The sequence below is a fragment of the Gymnoscopelus microlampas genome (assembly GCF_963454915.1).
Source record: "Gymnoscopelus microlampas genome assembly, chromosome: 7".
NCBI classification, from domain to species: domain Eukaryota; kingdom Metazoa; phylum Chordata; class Actinopteri; order Myctophiformes; family Myctophidae; genus Gymnoscopelus; species Gymnoscopelus microlampas.
In genome coordinates, this window is record NC_139944.1 from 4,345,979 (window position 1) to 4,367,793 (window position 21,815).

Consider the following 21,815-nt stretch of genomic DNA (forward strand, 5'->3'; position numbering starts at 1 on the left):
TTCCTTCACAGGTGTTACCCAATGATACTAATGAAGGCTCTGTTCCATTCTGGTCAAACAGAGTCAGGATGCTGATATTGTGCATGTTGGCTCACTGGAAACACTCTCAGGGGTCCTTGAGGGGGTTCCAAATGGCCCCTTGCGGGTGTGTAACTCTGAGAGTGTACAAATGGAACCAAATGGACCCTTACGGGTCCATTTGGTTCCATTTGTAAACTCTCAGAGTTATGGAGGTCCTTGAAATTAAGTTTTGAGAACCACTGTGCTACACTAAATGGAACAGAGCCTTCATTAGTATCATTGGTAACACCTGTGAAGTACGTAAGAAAGGGGCCCAAAGTTTTTCCAATATGGCTGGTGTGCATAGAGACTATTGGACCTGGTCCGAATTGGACCCTAGGATAATGCTATTGATTAGACCTGGTCAGACTTGGTCTCTAGACCCGTACTAGACCCCATAATCATTGATGCTCATTTAACCGTGGCATTCAGACTAGCCTTCAGCGTCGCCTCCCACATCCTCAGCGAAGCCTCTGGACGGAGTGGAGGCGCTCTATGTTGCAGACAGAGTGCATTTTCGCTGACTTTCTTACCGTCCGGCCCCACAGATAATGACCAAAAACATGCTCCACACAGATGAAAGTTCCAACATGCAACTTCCCGGTGGCATTTGTTTGTGTTTCACCTCGCTAAAGAACACCTTCCGTGGTGTTCAGCAGTGCAGTGCGCTTGAGACTGGCTGCGTTTCAACCGGCTGCTAACGCTAAGCGTCCATGTGAACAGACGGTATGAATTTCCGGAGCGTAATTACAACTCATATGTCTCATTTTAAAACCAAAGGTTGAAAAGAGTTTAACATGACAAATTAAATACAAAATCTATACGAACACAATTGGCCCGTGTTCGGGGAGGGGAGCCGGGGCGGGGAGGGTGATATTTGTCACTGTACGTATTCCTACGGGCTGGGGGGGCGGAGTCTGTCAGCAGGGAGTGTTGGGCGGGAGGAGTAGGATGGAGGCTCTACGTACTCCCGGTGGGGGCTCCTCACGGGTAGGTGTGTGACAATGACTAAATTGGGGAGAAAATGGGTCCTCACAGGTCCATACCAGTCCGTCCACTTCAGATGCCGGGACCCGCAGCAATTGAAACTGATCCGAGTCAATATTTCGGGGTTTCCGGTTCTGGGCAGGACCGCGCTCCCCTCTACCACAGACCCCGGACCCCTCGTCATCACACAGCGGTGTGTGAGGAGCCCGCCGACACCGGACCCCTCATCATGCTGCTAACGAGGGTGGATGACCCCTCCCCCTCCAGGGCCTGTGGTCCAATCAGACCCTGCTGATGCAGGTTGAGGATGGAGTCGGCGATGATGCGGGCGGTCTTCTTCTGGTAGCCCCCCGACGTCACCATGAGGATGGGGATACCCCGACTCCTGGCAGCGCGGAACACCAGCTCATCTCTCTTCACTATACCCTGTGAGGGGAGGAGAGGAGAGGAGAGGAGAGGAGAGGAGAGGAGAGGAGAGGGGTGGAGAGAGGTGGAGAGAATTTCTTTTTTTCTCAAAAAACTAAGAAATCCATAGATTAAAAGAAAACTTTTAAGAGATAGTGAAGATAGCTGAAGTTCACACCACGTCGCGATATGGCGCGCTGTGAGCTTCGGTGGACATTCCTCTCAGCCGGTCTCTGTTCCGTTATGTCCTACCTGAGGTGAGGTGGACAGACAGGATGTCCTACCTGTGGTGAGGTGGACAGACAGGATGTCCTACCTGTGGTGAGGTGGACAGACAGGATGTCCTACCTGAGGTGAGATGGACAGTCCTCCCAGAGGGTCTCCGTCCAGGATGTCTGTCCCGGCGTTGTAGACGATGACGTCAGGTCGGATCTCGTTCAGCACGCCCTCTGTGTGGAGCGCCACCTTGTGGAGATACTCTGCGTCTTCAGTGCCCCAGTCCAGCTCCACTTTCCTCCTGATGGCCCCTAGTGGACACACGCAGTAACTGAGTGCATTAACTTGAGCAAATGGCTTTCCGACAAACCAGGAAGTAGGAAGGAAAACCCAGAAGTGGTCATTTCTGATGAAATTGGACATCTGTGGGACCACCCACAAAGTTTGGAGCCTGAGTAGTACGCTGGGAACTGTAGTTAAGGCTGTTTAAAGCCCAGCAAATAGGAACGCAGAGAGGTGGGGCTTAAACAATTACAGCATGTCCCTCTTGGCCGTCTAAGAGCACCTACCACGTGTGGGGCCTTTAGCATGCTGGGAACTGGAGTTATGGCTGTTTAAAGCCAAGCAAAAAGGAACACCTAGGGGGCGGGGCTAAAGCAATTACAGCCTGTCCCTATTGGCCGTTTAAGGCAGTGTTTCCCAACACTGTTTCCCATCCTTTTTGGTGCCAAGGCACACCTGGCATAGCCAAAAGATCCCAGGGCACACCTAGATATACGGTGTACACAGACAGACAGACAGACAGACAGACAGACAGACAGACAGACAGACAGACAGACAGACAGACAGACAGACAGACAGACAGACAGACAGACAGACAGACAGACAGACAGACAGACAGACACACACACACACACACACACACACACACACACACACACACACACACACACACAGATTATAGGGCAGGCATAAAGAAACCTTGAACATTACAAAATGTCTTCGGCCTACAAATATAAACTTGGGTCAGTGCAATGAATGGAGGAGTCTGATTTCACCTTCCGAGAGTAAAACTTATTTGGTACTAAACCCAATATAATCTGATAATAATATCTAATAATCTGATCCTGATAGCATGGAATGCATGATCAGTTGCGCACTACAGACAAATACCAAAACACTCGCCCCAAAACACAAACAAGTCGCCCCGGGGCAAATCCGGCGGTATTCATCTGGTATTCCTAAACGTCACCTCAGTAAACTATGCCTAAACCTAACCTCATTAAAACTAATACTATGCCTAACTCGTAAACCGGGCGTTTTTAAAACGTCCGGTTTAAGAGCTGCTGCTGGGGGCGATAAGACCTTAAATAAAGAAGATCCTAAATGGATGAAAGTGAGTGCTGGTATTCCTTTCTAAGAAACTGTTTCTGCCTGAACCGTGCACCCCGATACACATGTACTTCGAAACTACTACGTCTGATGAGTGCTTGCTTCTTTCTCTTTCATGTTTAAAGCCCAGCCAATAGGAACACAGTGGGGGGCGGAGCAATGGTGTGCCTGTGGCACCATTGCCACCCTGGTTTGGTGCGGATCTGAGCAACGGTGCGCCTCGCAGGTCCGCATGTTTACGTTTGTGATGTCCACCCACCGTCGACCCACCCACCAACCGTCGGTTCACCCTCTAGGCCAGGGGGTCTTCAACCTTTTCAGGCCAAGGACCCCTTAGCTGAGACAGAGATGAAGCAGGGACCCCCTCTACATATTGTATAAAATTGTGTTTCAGATTAAACCTTTTTGTTTACTTGGTCTGCTCTTTTTTTCCCTCTTTTCCCTTCCCTCTATCTCTTTGCCAAAAATAGCAGTTCTACAAGCTCACAACGCCTCGCAGCGCGAGGCGTTGTGAGCTTGTAGATCTGCTATTTTTGGCTAAAGTTCTCATCAGAAAAGGGATGCTAGGGTTCAAGTGGTTAAGGTAAAAAAAAAATCATATCACACAAAGATTTGGCGGACCCCCTGTAGTAACTCTGAGGACCCCCTAGGGGTCCCGGACCCCCTGTTGAAGACCCCTGCTCTAGGCAACTTGAATATAGGATACACGGCATGAAGGGAACAGAAAACTGCTTCCATGAAAGTGATTTACTTGCTCACAACGCTCGATGTGAGCTTGTAGATCTACTATTTTCAATATTACAAATAAATAAATAATAATAACAAATAAAGGAATGTTTTTGGACATACGAGGTTGCCACGCGACAGTACATTTAGCGTAGCTTAGCAGCAGAGTGGAGGAGCAGGTTAAAGTGTGGGATACAGTGTGTTCGTTGTTCTTACTGACAAGCACACGTTTTTTAAGGGCTCTGTGACTTTGTGACATTTTCCGGTTGAATTTCTGGGTTGGAACGTTTTGTCCCACCTGTCAGCTCCAGCTGAGTGCAATGACACATTCATTGTGTAAAACAGAAATCTTGTATCTCTATGTTTCAACTTTTTATGTTTTTTTCCGTATACTAATGGTTCGTGCAACAGTGTCGCTCAAAAGTAGCCGATCCACAAGCTCACGCGACGCGTCGTGAACTTGTAGATCAGATATCTTCGCTGTTTAGAAACATTTTTTGAAATAAGACAGTGGTTAAAGCTGCACTATGTAACTTTCCTCTTCTACGCCGGATTTGAACCCACCTTCCCACGCAAGTGCTCCATTATTATTATTATTTTTTTCTATTTTTACCATTGAGCTAATAGAGCCTGCCTGCTTGCTCAGGGGATCAGTTGAATCTTGACCATCAGGTCAGAATTCGTGTCAGACCCTGTGTCTAGGTGAGACATGACCTTTAACACGATCTAGTACAGTAAATGTCTCAATAGAAGAGCAGGGAGACAAAACAGAACAGTGTTTGTGCAATTAGCTTTTGAATCGCCAAAGAAATCTTAAAATAACACAGATGCGATCCTGGTCCAAATATTGGATTAATAATCCTATATTGGATTAATATAGGATGAAAAGTATTACCAAGCTTGTGACTAAATAATAACATTTGTAACTCAAATCTTTGCTTCTAGGGCCCGGGGAACAACACATTTTGAGATGGGGGTCCGCGGCCAAATACATATCTAACTTTTTTACTAACAGTATGTTAGCTATATCAGTGGTGCTCCAACTTTTGTCAAAGACCACCCAAAATAATATGAATTTGGCCGCGGACCCCCATCTCAAAATATGTTGTTCCAGGGACCCCCAGAAGCACAGATCGGAGTTAAAAATGTTCGCCTTAAAACCATATACATTCAAAGATTTGCATAAAAACACTATTTAAAAAAAATAAATATCAGATCTACAAGTTCATAGCGCGGCACTATGAGCTTGTAGATCTGCTATTTTTCAATAGCCAAAGAAATCTTAAAATGACACAGATGCGTTCCCGGTCTTAATGGTTAATATAGGATGAAAAGTATTAACACGAGTTTGTGACTAAATAAAAACTACATTGGATCCATTCAATAACTGCTTTGGAAATCGGTTTCCACCAATGAAAAGCTGAAAAAAAACCCACAAAAACTAGCTGTCTAGATTTGCCGCAGTGTGCGGCGAGAGTGAACTCTCTGTTGAAGTTGGAGGAAGTCAACATGATTAAAATTCCACTCAGACAAATAGAAGTGGAATACGGCTGCAATTGAAGGAGATAAGATGGCATCGCAAGCCTGCGGAATAGGCTACCGCAAACAAAGACAACGGTAATTGCTTGGGCGTGGAATCCGTGGATTCCTGAACTGTTTTACAGGAGATGCATGCAACAGTTAATCAAAAATGATCGATAATAAACAATGTATAAAGATAATCTATTAAAAGGACCACTTCACCCATTTTCAACCTATCCTTCATATAATTGGTCCTAAATAATGCTCGTTATAAGATGTCACCATTTCTGTCTACTACAGTTCAGAAGCCCACCTACTGTACCACTGGACTTCATCGATAGGCAGCAGGTTTGGTCATTTCAAACATTACTAGTAGTTGTTGTTATTATTATTTCATGCAAGAAATAATAATAACATGGCTTCTATTATAGCACACTTACATTCCAGGAACATAAAGCCTGCATTTCTTTTTTTTAGCATAGCCAATTATTTTGTACCCCCTTTTTCTCCCCAATGTAGTCCTTATGCCAATTAATTCCTCCACACACACATTTCTGTGTTGTCACTGCTGTATCCTACTGACTCACGTGCTAGTGAGGAGCGGACACCGGGAGGACGTAGAGCCCTCATCCTACTCCTTCCGCCCAACACTCCCCGCTGACAGGCTCCGCCCCCCCCCCAGCCCGTAGGAGTACGCGCAATGACAAATGATCACCTTCCCCGCCCCCCCCCCCCAAACACGGGCCAATTGTGTTTGTGTAGACGCCCGACAAAGCCGGTTGCACCACGGTGGATTCGAACCTTGCCGTCTCTGTCATCTATCAACTGAGCTGAGCAGTTTAACCCATTAAGACCGGGAACACATCTCTCATTTTAGATTTTAACAACTTTAACCATTATTTTAACCGTTTTTTGAAAAATACTTATGTTGCTATAATCAGTGGTTCTCAAACTCTTTCATGTCAAAGACCCCCAAAATGATATGTACTGTATTTGGCCGCGGACCCCCCCCCCCCCATCTCAAAATATGTTGTTCCAGGGACCCCCAGAAGCAGATTTGAGTTAAAAATGTCTTTAAAAAAATATATTCAAAGATTTGCACACATTATTTTATGATTATTCAAAAATAGCAGATCTACAAGCTCATAGCGCGGCACTCGGTGCCGCGCTATGAGCTTGTAGATCTGCTATTTTTGAATAGCCCAAAGTATAAAATAATGTGTGGGATTAATGAAGCAATGCAATAAATGCTGTATAAGAACTCACGTTTGGCGTGCGCGTCTCCCGGGTAGATGTAGCGGTTGTACACGTCCATGATGAAAACCCGCTTATCGTCCAGGAAGTCTCTCTCATGTCCGTTTCCCTGTGGCACAGCAGGAGCAAGATGTCTATCATTAAATACAACATTTATACTGTGTACTGTTCAGTGGTGGAAAAAGTACTCACTTTTTTTTTTTTACTTAAGTAAAAGTGTCAATACTGCAATGTAGAAATACTCTGTTACAGGTTAAAGTCCGGAGTTCAGAATTGACTTAATTGTCCCATTTCACAGCGTTTCAAATGTGGAGACTTAAAGGAGGAGCTCACCCAAAAAATTACTTATTTTCTATCAATTACACACCCCATGAAGCCTTGATTTCATGGATTTATTTTTGTTTTTGTGGCATTCCTAAGACAATAATTTGATGACCGAGTGTATTTCCGGTAGGAGACACAAATAATCCACTTTGTGTCTCCTACCGGATACATTAGCCGGTAGGAGACGGGAATCAAATTATTAGTTTAGGAATGCGACAAAAAAGGGTGTGTAATTGATAGAAAATAAGTCATTTTTTGGGTAAACTCCTCCTTTAAATTCATGGATATTCTTGTTTTTGTCGCATTCCTAAGCCAATAATTTGATGACCAGCGCACCGGTAGGCAGCGGTTCCGGTAGGAGACACAAAGGACACTTTTTGTGTCTCCTAACCCAAGATATCATCATTTGAAGATTTGCTGCTCCATTCACTTCTTGTTTAACTTCTTACTGAAAAAGGCTGTATCTCGGCTCCTGAGCACTTTTTTTTTTACAATGAATTTTTCAATGTCATTATGTTATTTTCAAAAAGCAGACAATTAATGTCAACAAGGTCCAATGACCTCATTGACATTTGTGAAACCACACAGTGCAACCCTCAGATAAATATTCTGTGACTACTTGAAAAAGGTATAAGAGAATTGAAAAATTGCTGGCACAGTTCGCAATTTTTGTCTCCGCCAGGCCAGAGAGAGTATGTTTTACCCTCCGTCCGTCCGTGTGTGTGTCCGTCCGTCCGTCCGTCCGTCCGTCCGTCCTGTCCGTGTGTTAACAGCTAATCTCTGGCACCGTTGGCCCGGTCGCTGCGAAACTGTGCACACACACTCCCTGGATGCCAATTCAGAACCTCTGCCTCAAATTTTTCAAATGGGCCTGTTATAGCGCCACCAGGAGGCCGATTTGTGCAAAACCCATTTTTTCCCATTACTCCTACAGTTTTTAACCAAACCTCATGCAAATCGGCACACAGTGGCCCTCATTTATCAACGCAGCGTATAAACCGGCGTATATTTTTCCATATATTCGGCCGTACACCAACGTCGAAGTCACATTTATCAACGCATCCTACACAGCTGATCCGAGCGTACACTTGGTCCCAGCGTTGATAAATGTGACGGCTGAAACCGAGCGTCATTTAAATAACACGCCCTTAAATATTCTCAAAACGCCCCGATTTTACGACATGAAGACGAACCAGAATACGACCAAAGACATGAAAAGCCAATAAGAAACAGTTTCCCCCGCTGGCCTCGCCGCACACGCACACGCCTCTCTCTCTCGCTCTCTCGCTCTCTCTCGCTCTCTCTCTCTCACACACACACACACACACACACGCGCCCGCCCAACTTTGTCTTTCATGTCCGTGTCCGTAGCGTAGCGGTACATGAGACTCGGGCGGAATGCAGTGATTCCGTGCCGCCACGTTAATATTGGAGCGTCGGGTTTATATCCTTAACCCAGCCAGGTTGTGTAGCCTACATAACTCTCTATGACATAACTCCATAACATAGGACAAGCTACTGTAAGTTTGTAGACCTCACTGTCAGTGAAAAGATGGTCGGGGCTCCCGAAAATTCTCTCGCAGAAGCACTGCTGCGCTGCTGCGCTGAAAATAGCAGATCTACAAGCTCACAACACGTTGCGATGCAACGCTGGCTTGTGAGCTTGTAGATCTGCTATTTTCAATACAGACAGATCTACAATCTTATCTGAATGACTGTTAAAGCAGTTTGTTTAAATTACTTTATAAAATGATATATTTTCACAGCGATTATTTATTAGTGTAGATATACACATTTAGGAGTGGATTACGTGTCTAGATGCTTGTCAGAAAGTCAGACAATGGTGCTCCGCAGGTCTAGAATGGAGTAAACGGGTGCAGCCAACGTCAACAACTGGTCTCGACCAGACGTGAGATTTCAGCCTACGGTAGGATGAAGCCCACGTCAGGATATATTGATAAATGCCGAAAGGTGCGGTGATTACGCCGTACGCTCATTATTCGGGCTGCACCGCGTTGATAAATGAGGGCCAGTATCTCTATAGTCATGTGATCAACCCTGATCTGTCCGATTTCCCATATTCCATCCTCATTGGTTAAGGTTGCCATCCAAAGTTTGCAGGATTGGTCCGTTTTGAACAAATTGCCTCAAATCATGAATGCAGCTTGCAATTTCCATAAAATTGCACACACACATTCCCACTAGGCCGAGGAAGAAATGCCACGCTTTTTCACATTGGCCTGTTATAGCGCCACCAGCAGGTCTAATTTATCAAAACACATTTTTGGAACAAAATGCCTCAAATCATGAATGCAGTGTCTGATTGCCGTGAACGACCTAAGAATAAATGGCACCCTTTTCACATTGGCCTATCATAGCGCCACCAGGAGGCCACAATAACGTACCTGACCTGGCGGAGACCTGTGCTCCGAGGAGCAGTTATTCTAGTTTGTATTTATTTCATTGGCACTGAATGAGTTAATGGCTTAACAAAAGCTTGTGACTAAAACCATTGGAATCCACAGGTTCTTTGTTTCCCCATTTCCTGAAAGGTTACGGTTTTGGACATACAAGCTTTCCACCCGGCACAGACAATGTGCTTCAATGTTTTGTTTGGGTGAAACAGCCTTCATGAATTATTTAAATAGCATCTCTATTGATCGGCTGCCTCTATCGATAAGTACAGGGCTTACATGAGCATCGCACAAAAGGTGTATGTGTGGAATATCGGCCCCGGAGGGCCCCTGACACATCATCAATGTTAACAAAGTTCCCTGCATGGGTTTAATTGGTGTTGGATATGAGTCATTGCGTTACACAACACAGGGCAAGAGCAAAAACATGATCGCTGGGCTGGAAAATACATGAGTAAAAGTACAAAAGTAATGGTATCAAAATGTACTTAAAAGTACCAAAGTAGAAAGTACTCATTGTGTAGAATGCCACCATTTCACAAGTTTTCAAATGTATAACATGTATAAAAATCTTTTGTAAATAGCAGATCTACAAGCTCACAATGCATCGCATCGCATTGTGAGCTTGTAGATCGGCTATTTTCAAGTGGCCGAAATGTATATTGGTAACTTAAGTTTTCAAATAACTGTAGTGGAGTAAAAGTATAATATTTGCCTCTCAGATGTAGTGGAGTAGAAGCAAAAGTAAAGCAAATTGGAAATAATCCAGTAAAGTAAAAAATACCTCAAAATTGTACTTAAGTACAGTACTTGAGTAAATGTACTTAAGTTACTTTTTTTTACACCACTGATGTTGTCCCATGTTCAGTGGTGGAAGATGCACTCAGACAGAGTGAGAGAGAGAGTAATAATAGGCTCTATTCACAGCAGCCATATTATGAAGACATTCACAGGTGTTACCAATGATACTAATGAAGGCTCTGTTCCATTCTGGTCAAACAGAGTCAGGGTGCTGATATTATATTATATTGTTGGCTCACTGGAAACACTCTGTTACACCAGTGGGTCTACAGTTGGGGTCCAGGGACCCTCATGGGCTTCCAAATGGCCCCTTACAGGTGTCTAGCTGAGAGTGTACAAATGGAACCAAGGGTCCATTTGGTTCCATTTGTACACTCTCAGAGTTAGGGGGGTCGTGGAAACCACTGTGCTACACTAAATGCAACAGAGCCTTCATTAGTATCATTGGTAACACCTGTGAAGGAAGTGATAATATGGCTGCCGTGCATAGAGCCTATTGATTTGTGGATATTGAATGAGATCGGGCCAACGGTGCCAGAGATTAGATTTAGATTTTAGACTTACAGTAGATTGTTTATTTCGATCCTCATCAACAGTATCACAAAACATCACACACTGCAATCCAACATTTCTTTCTGGTTGATCGAAAAGGCATAGGCAGAAGCTCAAAGCTTATTTATGCCCATCCTTCATCCATGACGGTTTAACATACAGCAGTTATAATGTTCGTAATGATCACTCAAAAATAAACACTCAAAAATATTCCGCATGTACATCCAAGACTTGCATACATATGCACACAAGCACACACAAACCTAGATTATATGCAGTATACCCATATACACACACATTCAAATCAAGGGGCCAGTTTGAAAGTTGTAAATTGAGTCTATATAGGAAGTGAGTTCAAGTGACAGTTCACATGAATGGACTGTAGTTTAGCTGTTTAACCCGTGCTGGTGTCAGAAAGAATTTCTCTCAATGCAAGTGGGTAGGTTGTTGACGAACTTTAGACTTGATTTCCTTATCTTAATAAACATTGTCATACATACTATATGCTTCCAGTAGCTAGTTTAAAGTCTTCTTTTAATCATCATGATATGCGTTTTGGTAAACTATGGTCCAATTTATTTTAACATTGACGATAAAGTAGGTTATGCTCTAGGAGGGGCGGGATGATTTGATTGACAAGCTACACAACCAATAGCATTCATTCCCCGCCCCCGCTCTTGATTGACAAGCTACCCAACCAATATGGGTCTGGTTGCATTCTGCAGGATATGACGCGATATGACGCAATATAAACAGTCTATGATTCAAATACATACAGTAATAAACACTCAAAATACCTGGCACAACCTTGTACTGTACTAGGTCCATGACAAAAGATGGAAAATTCCAGTCACAATGGCTTGTCATTAGATGGCCACCCTTGAAAGGTTGAGTCAGTACAATGGCGACCTTGTGTTCTTCCCCTGTGCAGTGCTTGTTTTCCTCCACTATGGGGACAACAGGGACACAAAAGGGACAAACAAGGCTGCCAGGATCAATGTTGCAACAGGAGTTGGGCTCAATCCCAGTGGTGTAAAGTAACTAAGTACATTTACTCAAGTACTGTACTTCAGTACACTTTTGAGGATTTTTTACTTTACTGGAGTATTTCCAATTTTCAGTACTTTCACTTCTACTCCACTCCATCTCAGAGGCTAATATTGTAAATGGTAAATGGTGCATTTATATAGCGCTTCTATCCGAAGCGCTTTACATTGATTGTGCCATTAACCCATTCACACACACATTCATACACCGATGGCGGAGGAAACCATGCAAGGCACCAACCTGCTCATCAGGAGCAATTAGGGGTTCAGCGTCTTGCTCAAGGACACTTCGACACTAACTCTAGGGGAGCGCCCCAGCCCGGGATCGAACTGGGAACCTTGCGGTTTTCCAGTTCACTCTACCTGGCCACTCTACCCCTGAGCCACTGCCGCCCCGGCTACAAGCTCACAATGTGTCGCTATGGTACACATTGTGAGCTTGTAGATCGGCTATTTTCAAAAGATTTTTAGACATTTGAAAACTTGTGAAATGGGACATTCTTCAGTACTTTCTACTCTTGGTACTTTAAGTACATTTTGATACCAATACGTTTGTACTTTTACTCAAGTACATTTTGAATTCTAGACTTTGAATTGTCAACGTAATTCACTCGAATCCACGCATTTGCATTGACAAAGCATTGGCAGATTCCGCCCCATAGGTAAAATAAAAGTGTGACGACCTTTTTCAGTGTGACCGTGCCCTAACAGAGTATTTCTACATCGCAGTATTGATACTTTTACCATACTTTTTCCACCACTGGCTAGGATCAATGTTGCAACAGGCCTCCCAGTCCCTCACAGACTGAAGTGACGTCACCTGCTAACGCAAGTGCCCGAGTGTGTGAGGCTGAAGGGACTCTACATGGTATAAATAGGAGTGGGACGACACTGTGGAGGTGACCGCATCTTTCATGACCCTTTACAGTACACAACTTTTAACCCATTAAGACCGGGAACGCATCTATGTCATTTTAAGATAGCTTTGGTCAAAAATAGCAGATCTACAAGCTAAGAGCTATTTTTTAAAGCGAACATTTTTAACTCAAATCTTTGCTTCTGGGGGGTCCCGGAACAACATATTTTGAGATGGGAGGAGGGGGGGGGGGGGGGGGGGTCTGCAGCCAAATACATATCATTTTGGGGGTCCTTGACATGAAAAAAGTTTGAGATCCACTGATATAATAGCAACATAAGTTTTTTCAAAAACTGTATTTTGAAGACATTTGTAGAATTCCCCAGAAGCTGATTTGAGTTAAAAATGAGTTCAAAAGATTTGCACCAATTTTCCGCGATTTTCAAAGAAATAGCAGATCTACAAGCTCATAGCGCGGCCGTGCTATGAGCTTGTAGATCTGCTAGTTTTTGAATAGCCAAAGAAACCTATAAAATGACACAGATGTGTCCCCGGTCTTAATGGGTTAAATGACAAAAGTGCCACTTGGCTGAAACACATCAAATTGATTCAGAGTGGACTCTGAAACAACTTTCAGAGTGGACTCTGAAACAACTCCATGATCGGCCGGCGGTCACCGAGACTCAGCCATAACCAAATATGGAGTGTGTTGTCTAACCTCAATAGGTGGGCCCACACCTCTTGGCCCGATCATATCACAGTCCATCACAGTCCATATTTGGCAGTGGTAGCTGCATTGGAAAGTCCTTATGGTTATGACTGATCATGGTAATCAACTAATCGAATAAAAAGATACTGCGGCCAGAAAGAAGGAAAGCTGCTGTGGCAAATATGTTAAGATGTAGTAGGAAATGTAGTTTTATATTAACCGTACAATATGTAAGTACATTGAAGGCGGGGAAAGAAGCCTATATTATAGCCAGAGCTCTGATCAACAGTCTGTGGCAAGTTTCGGGGCAAATGGAGTGATCGTGTGTTGAGCAACCCCGGACATATTTTGGAGGTCATTTCAATTAAAGTAGTTAGGATGTGAGGTCGTCATGGCATCTGGCGCAAACAAATCAGTCAGCTCCATATATGGGCACAAAAGGGGCATGTCCATATATGGATGACATCAGGGGATCTCCATATATGGGCATAAAGGGACATGGACTGGCAGGTACAGAGATGTTCATACTGCATATGGGTGTAGGTGTGAGGCCCGAACTCTAGATGTGAGGGCCGCGTAGCGCCCCGAACCTCTAGTGTAGGATAATTACATTTCTCAAACTGACTGCAGTCTTGGGAGGATGTCAGCAGAACGTCAAAATATCATTAAATATATGAACCATGACCTCCCTCTTTTGGACATGTCATTACAGGCAGACATGCTCGAAAATGTTCAAAACCAGCGGATGAAGTCAAAATGTTGCTTTGTGAGCTTATAGATCAGCATGTCTTTGCATTTTTTTCCTGAAAAATGTTGAAAGCATAAAATAGTGCCTAAGTGGTTAACGTAGGGAGCCCTCGCTGAGAAACACAGTATAATCTACAGTATAAATAAAGATTCTTCAAATGCATCTCCTGCTCTATGACTCTTCTCCCTCCAGGCTCCCAAACTGTGGACTTAACTCCCCATTGCAGTTAGAACTGCAGATTCACTCCCAATTTTCTGCCATAATCTGAAGACTCACCTCTTCAGATTCCACCTCAGTCCTTAGCACTTGAACTAGTTTTTTTCTTCTTTTTTTCCCCCCTAAATTGTATTTTTTCACAGTGCAAACATTATGACAGCTTCAGTGTTGAACATTCAGTTCCCAATGCACTCTTTTCCCAAACAAAACACAAAACTAAATAAACAAAGCAGTGGGCTGAGGTTGAGGACAAGGCCACAATTAGCATAGACTAGGAGCCCAAAATCATCATAAATAATAAGAAATATATTATATATAATAATATTGCAGTGACAGTATATCAGGGATGGAAAGTGACTTTGTACTTGGTACCTGCAACACTTCCAACACACACGCATGCGCGGCAGGCGTGCGCGTGCGACTCACCCGTCACAAACACACAAACACACACACACACACACACACACACACACACACACACACACACACACACACACACACACACACACACACTTTTTTCAGTCATTTTATTTCTACCCCACTCCATCTCAGAGGAACATATTGTGCTTTTACTCCACTACAATTATATGAATTGAACTTAAGTTACTAGTTACTTTGTAGATTTTGATTATAACACACTGACCACTTCAGCCCTATATATATTTCGGCCATATGAAAATAGCAGATATCTACAAGCTCTACAATGCGTCGCGATACGACACATTGTGAGCTTGTGGATCGGCAATTTTCAAAAAAAATATATATACATTTTTAACTTAGTAGTATTATAGTATTATTTTGATGCCGATACCTTTGCACTTTTACTCAAGTACATTTTGAATACGGGACTTCTACTATCTATGGTATCGACATTGCACTATTGATACTTTTACTAAAACATGTGAGCACTTCTTCCATCTCTGAGCCCTGTTGATGACCGACGCAGTAAAAGACGGATGCCGTCGTGTCGTCGGTGTCAGCTCCTCACATTGAACAGCGGGAACAGAATGTGCCGTGACTCACCTGATGAGCGTCCAGGTCGATGATGGCCGCCCTGGAGACCCCTTCCACTCGCTCAAACAGAAACTAGAGAGACGAGAGAGAGAGAAATCATTCGCTCATCCGATTGACTGACACCCTCACCATCCTCTATTCTCAGTTAAAAAACAGACCTGCACCACGCGGAGTCTGGGGGTTCAAATCCATGGCTTTGTGGAGCGTTTATATATATTATATATATTATATATATATATATATATATATATATATATATATATATATATATATATATATATATATATATACGTGTTCGGGGGAGGGAAGCCGAGCGGAGAGGGTGATATTTGTCACTGCACTTACTCCTACGGGTTGGGGGCCTGTCAGAAGTGAGTGTTGGGTGGGAGGAGTAGGACAGAGGCTCTACGTCCTCCCAGTGGGGGCTCCTCACTGGCAGGTGAGCAACAGTAGTGACAACACACAGAAATGTGTGTGGGCATATCGACTACACTGAGGAGAAAAAGGGGTTAAAAGCGTGCGCGCACACACACACACACACACACACACACACACACACACACACACACACACACAGTAAAACAGACCTAAGTTACAGCTGCTTTTTCCGTCCAGACCAAATCTTGTGGCCAAAAATAGCCGATCTACAAACTCACAACGCGATGTGTTGTTCAAAACGTATACAAAAAAAAGAGCCAAACATAGCAGATCTATAAACTCACAACGCATTGTGATGCCATGTGCTGTGAGCTTGAGTACATCGGAAGTGTTGCGTGACACCGTCAAACAATGAACAAATTATGGAGATATAAGGTTTCCGGCTAACAATATGCTTTCAAGGACAATTCATTTTTTTAACGATACAGCACGCTCTGCGAGCGCGTGGAAAGGGAAGGACACAGGGCATAATTGGCATAATAGGTTCTCATTTCAGACACTGACACCGCGGACGGGCTCGGTCTTACCTTGATGGCCAGAGTAATGTCGGCGTAGGCACAGAAGCCGCCTCCCTTGTCACCGGAGCAGTGATGGAATCCTCCCCCTGAGAGGCACGGAGAGAAGTCGATCATGGCTCAGTGTCACAGCCATTAGACATGCGCGCGGCGCGCTCGCTGTCCGACAGGTCTATTACTCAAAAATGACCATAATTGGCCCCTTTAAGTAGGGCCATTATCGAGTGTATTGTTAGTTAGAGGAGTGGCCACCATTCCCCCCCAGGCCTGCGGCGGCAACAATGTGATCATCGATACAGGAATGAGGGTCGTTCAATGTGGCGTTGGAAGACCTATATCGAACTGCCGTGTGTTCGTGTGGTATTAAACAGCGAGACTGCGATAATAGGCTCCGTGCAGGGCAGCCATATTGGCATGATTGGATTGTATGTTACTTCCTTCACAGCTGTTACCAATGATACTAATTAAAGGTCTCTTAGTTTAGCAAAACATGCACAATAAGCCAAAGACGCTTAATGGACATGCATATCCGATTGACAGCCTAAATGAGCGGTTCTCAAAGTGGGGCCCGGGGACCCCAAGGGGTCCTCCGGTGGGTTTCCAGGGAGTCCCCAGCAAAATGAGTTAATACAGCATCACAATCATTTTAACCACTTCATCCATTTATACGTTGGGCTATTCAAAAATAGCATATCTACAAGCTCACAGTGCGGCACGAAGTGACGTGCTGTGACGACGCGCTTGTTCACTTGACGTGAAAAAGTTTGAGAACCACTGGCCTAAATATCTTACAATATTGGTTCTAATTTCAAAATGTGCGCAAAGCTTGATTGGGGAAACTGTAACTAACTGCCATTGATGACTGAAGTTCTACATTGAAATAAAGGTCTATCTATAGGCTGTAAGCATCGAAGCCCTCCATTTATGACGTATTCTTGCCTACAATGGTTCTGCTTAAAACTGGTGGGAACACAGGCCGGTTCGCGGATGGTTGGCTAGAAAGCACGAGGTTCCAAGAATTCAGAACGAACCGGTGAACCCCTCAGTGTAGATCCACATGGGCACGCATGCGACTTGAGGACGCACGCAGGTTGTGACTCATTATTTAGGTGGCGGAGAGAATTCCAGTAGGCTTATCTTTTTGCCTAAAACGGTCTAATGCTATGGTGCCTAATTGTATTTGTGTTTTAAATTTCATATTTAAATTAAAATAATTCATAATTTAGTTATTATGAGGATCGGCTTGGCTCATTTTGGTGCACCTGGTGCCCTACACACAGTGTGTGCTGTGTGTGTTCCTAGCGGCGGTACTGAGAGCATCACACACATTGAATGCTATGGTCCAACTGACGCATTAAGGTGGAAATCTATATCAGGTTCAAGGTTCCGCTCACATTCATTGCTGGTCCGTCTTGGAACTGAACTCACCTACATTGATTGCCCATCCTCGCTCAATGGCCAGTTTTCCTGCCTGAGGAGGAAAGACACAACAACAGATCCCTTCAATACATGAACAGATTTTGTCCAAATATCACACAAATCTTTTGTTTTATTATATTTTTTTATCCCACGATTTTTGTAACCCATTTTTTCACCCAGTGCCAATTGCCTAAGCTGTAATCCTGGGCCCTACTCTCCCTCTGCCAACCTGGGGAGAGCCCCAAACTGAGCTCATGCTTCCTTCAATGCATGAGGAGTGAGCAGGCCGCTTCTTATCACCTGACAGGGGGGACTTTCCCTGGTAGGACGTAGCGCGTGGAAGGAACACGTTATTCCAACCATTTCCTTTCCCCTCCATCAGGTGCCCCGGCTGACCAGGGGGAGGCAGTATAGAGACCAGGATTACTGCATGTTTTTTGTGAGGGTACCTACCCTCGGAGACACGGGAGAACATGCAAACTCCGGACAGAAAGGTCCTTTCGCCAACCGCCACTTGGGTATGGGTACTGATGACAGGGAGGAGAGAACACGCCCCCAGCTAGCTGTGAGGCGACAGCGCAACATCACACAAATCTGAACGCAGTATCTCTATAGTCATGTGATCGAGACTGATCCGTCTGATTTTTCATATTCCATCCTGATTGGCTAAGATTGGCATCTAAAGTTTGTAGGAGTGGCTTGTTTTGCCTCAAATCAAACTTTTTTGATTGCCGTGAAATTTTGCACACACATTCCCACTAGGTTGAGGAAGAAATGCCACCCTTTTCATATTGGCCTATAATAGCAGCAAGACATTTTTTTTATATTACTCCTACGGATTTAGTCCAAACATCACGCAAATCGGAACACATCTCTATAGTCAAGTGATCAAGACGGATTGTTCAGATTGTTCTTATTCCATCCTGATTGGCGAATTCCGAACATTGCTTGCCAACAACAACCTACCTGACCTGGTGGAGACCTGTGCTCTGAGGAGCACTTTTTCTAGTTATTTATTATTTTTCATTATATTATATATTTGTATTATTATTATACATTTAGCCACTTCTACCTTCAATGCAGAATGCAAGGCAAACTGTTTTTAATTTCACTGTCAGAAGAGACAAACCACCATGTCTTCCAAAGAATGAACACACGATGCACTTATTTCTCACTACGTAAATCACTAAATCAATGGCAAACACACCCTAGTAGGCATTATGCAATATGACCTGGGAAAAAAATGCTTGTTTTAGTGTCATAAATATGTTACTTATAAAATATCAAACATATTGAAACATGCTGAAATAGATGGTGTCACAATTTCCCATTGACGCCCATGTAAGAAAAACAAACAAGATTTAAGCAATCAAGCGGCAAGCGGACATTATGAAAACGCTGCAGCTCTCATTAATGGCCTATAGAAGGTGTCGCCTCCTGCTGGCTGCAGAAGACGTTTCATGCCGTTAATCTCAATGGGTATTTGACCAGACTTTACAATTGATTTCATAACCTTAGTGAACATTGTCACAAATACAGTACAGTATGTTAGTAGCAGTGGTGGGAAAAGTACTCAAATGTTTTACTTAAAAGTATCAATACTGAAATGTAGAAGCAGGCTACTCTGTTACAAGCAAAAGTCCCGAATTCAATTTACTTGGGTAAACGTACAAAAGTATTGGTAATTTGGTATCAAAATGTACTTAAAGTACCAAAAGTAAAAGTACTAAAGTGTTTGAAAATAGCAGATCTACAAGCTCACAACGAGCTGCGATGCGGCGCGTTGTGAGCTTGTAGACCTGCTAAAGAAACCATTCAAAACTATAGTTTGTTCATAAGCTGGTCCAGCTGGCTCTCTTTGACTTCAATGCATTCAGATAATGTGACAACGAAAACGGAAAATCCTTTCGGAAATGCGGAAATAGCTGATCAAGAAGCTCACGGTGCGTTGTGAGCTTGTAGATCGGCTATTTTCAGTGAGCGACACCTCACTCAACTAAGTATAATAATCGAGCCTTTACTGGAGATGCAGCGTACTGCAAGGATTTACACACAGAGAGGGGAATTCTTTCAACATAAAATGCTGCATTCAAGATCATGAGATTGAAATGAGATTAAATTCATAAGAGTTCGGTAAAGGCAATAGGCTCTATTCACAGCAGCCATATTATGAAGACATTCACAGGTGTTACCAGTGATACTAATGAAGGCTCTGTTCCATTCTGGTCAAACAGAGTCAGGGTGCTGATATTGTGCATGTTGGCCCACTGGAAACACCAGTGGGTCTACACCCTAATGGGCTTCCAAATGGCCCCTTACAGGTGTGTAACTCTGAGAGTTATGGGGGTCGTGGAAACCACTGTGGAAACCACTGTGTCTTCATAATATGGTTGCTGTGAATAGAGCCTATTCTTTTGAATGCTGCATTTGGGTACGGCATGGAAAGGAGGCATTGGCATTTCTTTCGCCATAGTAAAAGCTGCATCCATGGTTTGGAGAAAGGGCACTCTTTACAGACGGGTAAAAGGGCAGGGGCTCAAGCCCCCCCATTGATGTATGTTGACAGTCTCAACCGTGACAGAGAAGGGGGAAAAAAAGAAAATAAATAAATAAAAAAAGGTCTCCACCTTTGCAATCATTTTCTTTTCCCACTCCCACTCACAACCATCTCTTTCCTGAAGCTCTCTTCCATAACTGTCTGTTCCTTTGTCCAAAGCATCTCCTTGTTTCTGCATTCATTCCTGATGGAGATCAACTGGGCTTAGAAGTTTCCATGCGAGAGTGCGGTCTAGCCAACACCAACTCAGGACTCCTGAATTGCTGCCCTCCAAATGCACCCTCCTGTCTAGCATCAGGGTCTTGAGCTCTGGGTTGGCCCCCAGTGTCAGTTTGCTTGCCACTAGTTCCGGATAGCCTCATCCTTCTCTCTCTCTGACCAAGTCTGTGACGCGTGGGAGGCCACCGTAGAGGTGGTCCGTCCATGTGACATCAAGTGTCACATGGACGGACACAAGAGTGACTAAACAGCCGCCTCTTGAGGTCTTCTTCCATGTTAATTTTCCACACTCTCCTTAGGGGTGTCACTGATTATGTCTGTTCAGTTGGTAGTAGAGTTCTCTATTCTCCTGTAGGATGCCGTTTAGTTCCTGGAGGGCATCATGTGCACATCATTGTGCTCTGCTTTGTTTCCCCTGTGATCTCCTCATCTTTCCTTCGTCTTCTGTCCCATTGCCTGGAACTTGTTCTCTGCCGTTGCCATCTTCTTTTGTAGTGGGCTCACCCTGTTTGTGACCTCGCTGGAAGCAAAAACACTGAGGTCATTATTTTCAGTTACTGGCAGCCATGACTACCGGCTGCCAGTTCCCACCTGATGTCATGCGGGAGTCCTGACAGCTCCAGATCGTACCAAATAACCACCAGCTTGCATAGTGTCTTCAGACTAGGACTTAAGTCTAAGATGTACAGGTCGCTAGATTCAAAGCCGTAGCCTCCAAAGAGGATGATACGGTCGCCCACCATGCAGCAGCACATCCTATACTTCTGGGACATCGGCTGGTTCCCCTTGGGCTCAACCTTCGTCCAGGAGTAGGTCTCCAGATTGAATTTACACAGATCGTTGAACATTCGGTTAAGATCAAAGTTGTAACCGCCGAATATGTACAGCTCCCCGTTGTAGGCAAAGGCTGAATGACACCAGCGTCGTCCGGGAAGAAGCTGTGCAGAGGGTACGCTCAGCCAGCCGTTGGTCTCTGTGTCAAACACCTTGACGCTTTGGTAGTCCTGGCCGCGGACACCTTGGCCTCCAAACACAAACATCTTTGTCCCGATGATGGTGGCGGAGTGACACGACGAAACGGGCGGCGCAGCGCCTCTGGTGCTAATTAAAGACCAGACCATCGTCGCGGTGTCCAACTTGTAGAGGTCATTGGTGCATCCGGCCAGCTGGGTGTAACCTCCATAGATATACATGACCTTCTCCAAGACACAGGCCGAGTGGCCCCACCTCACCGCGGGAACGGTCCCGGAGACCTCGGGGCTGAACCATATGTGGGCGTTGACGTCAAACGCGTAAAGAATGTTGTGTTCCTGATAATACACCCCCCAGATGTAGATCTGCGGGGTGTAGGTATCGTCTATCAGCACGGCTGTGTTCAAGTAGCACATGGAGGGAACCTCGAGGGGACTTTCTCCTCTTCCGGTTT

At 44.4% G+C, this 21,815-nt stretch overlaps 1 protein-coding gene across 2 annotated transcripts in view; it reads right to left on the reverse strand.

Annotated features, from left to right (window-relative positions):
- Nucleotides 1-235: 235 nt before the first annotated feature.
- Nucleotides 236-21,815, reverse strand: part of hdac11 (histone deacetylase 11) — a 37,798-nt gene continuing 16,218 nt past the window's right edge. For both annotated transcript variants that reach the window (XM_084063490.1, XM_084063489.1), the window contains exons 6-11: nt 17,623-17,665; nt 16,207-16,283; nt 15,251-15,313; nt 6,574-6,670; nt 1,801-1,979; nt 236-1,473 (exon numbers count right to left, since the gene is read on the reverse strand). In XM_084063490.1, coding sequence (XP_083919616.1) covers nt 1,231-1,473; nt 1,801-1,979; nt 6,574-6,670; nt 15,251-15,313; nt 16,207-16,283; nt 17,623-17,665 — 702 coding nt within the window. In that variant the 3' untranslated portion in view covers nt 236-1,230. The remainder of the gene's footprint in view (nt 1,474-1,800; nt 1,980-6,573; nt 6,671-15,250; nt 15,314-16,206; nt 16,284-17,622; nt 17,666-21,815) is intronic.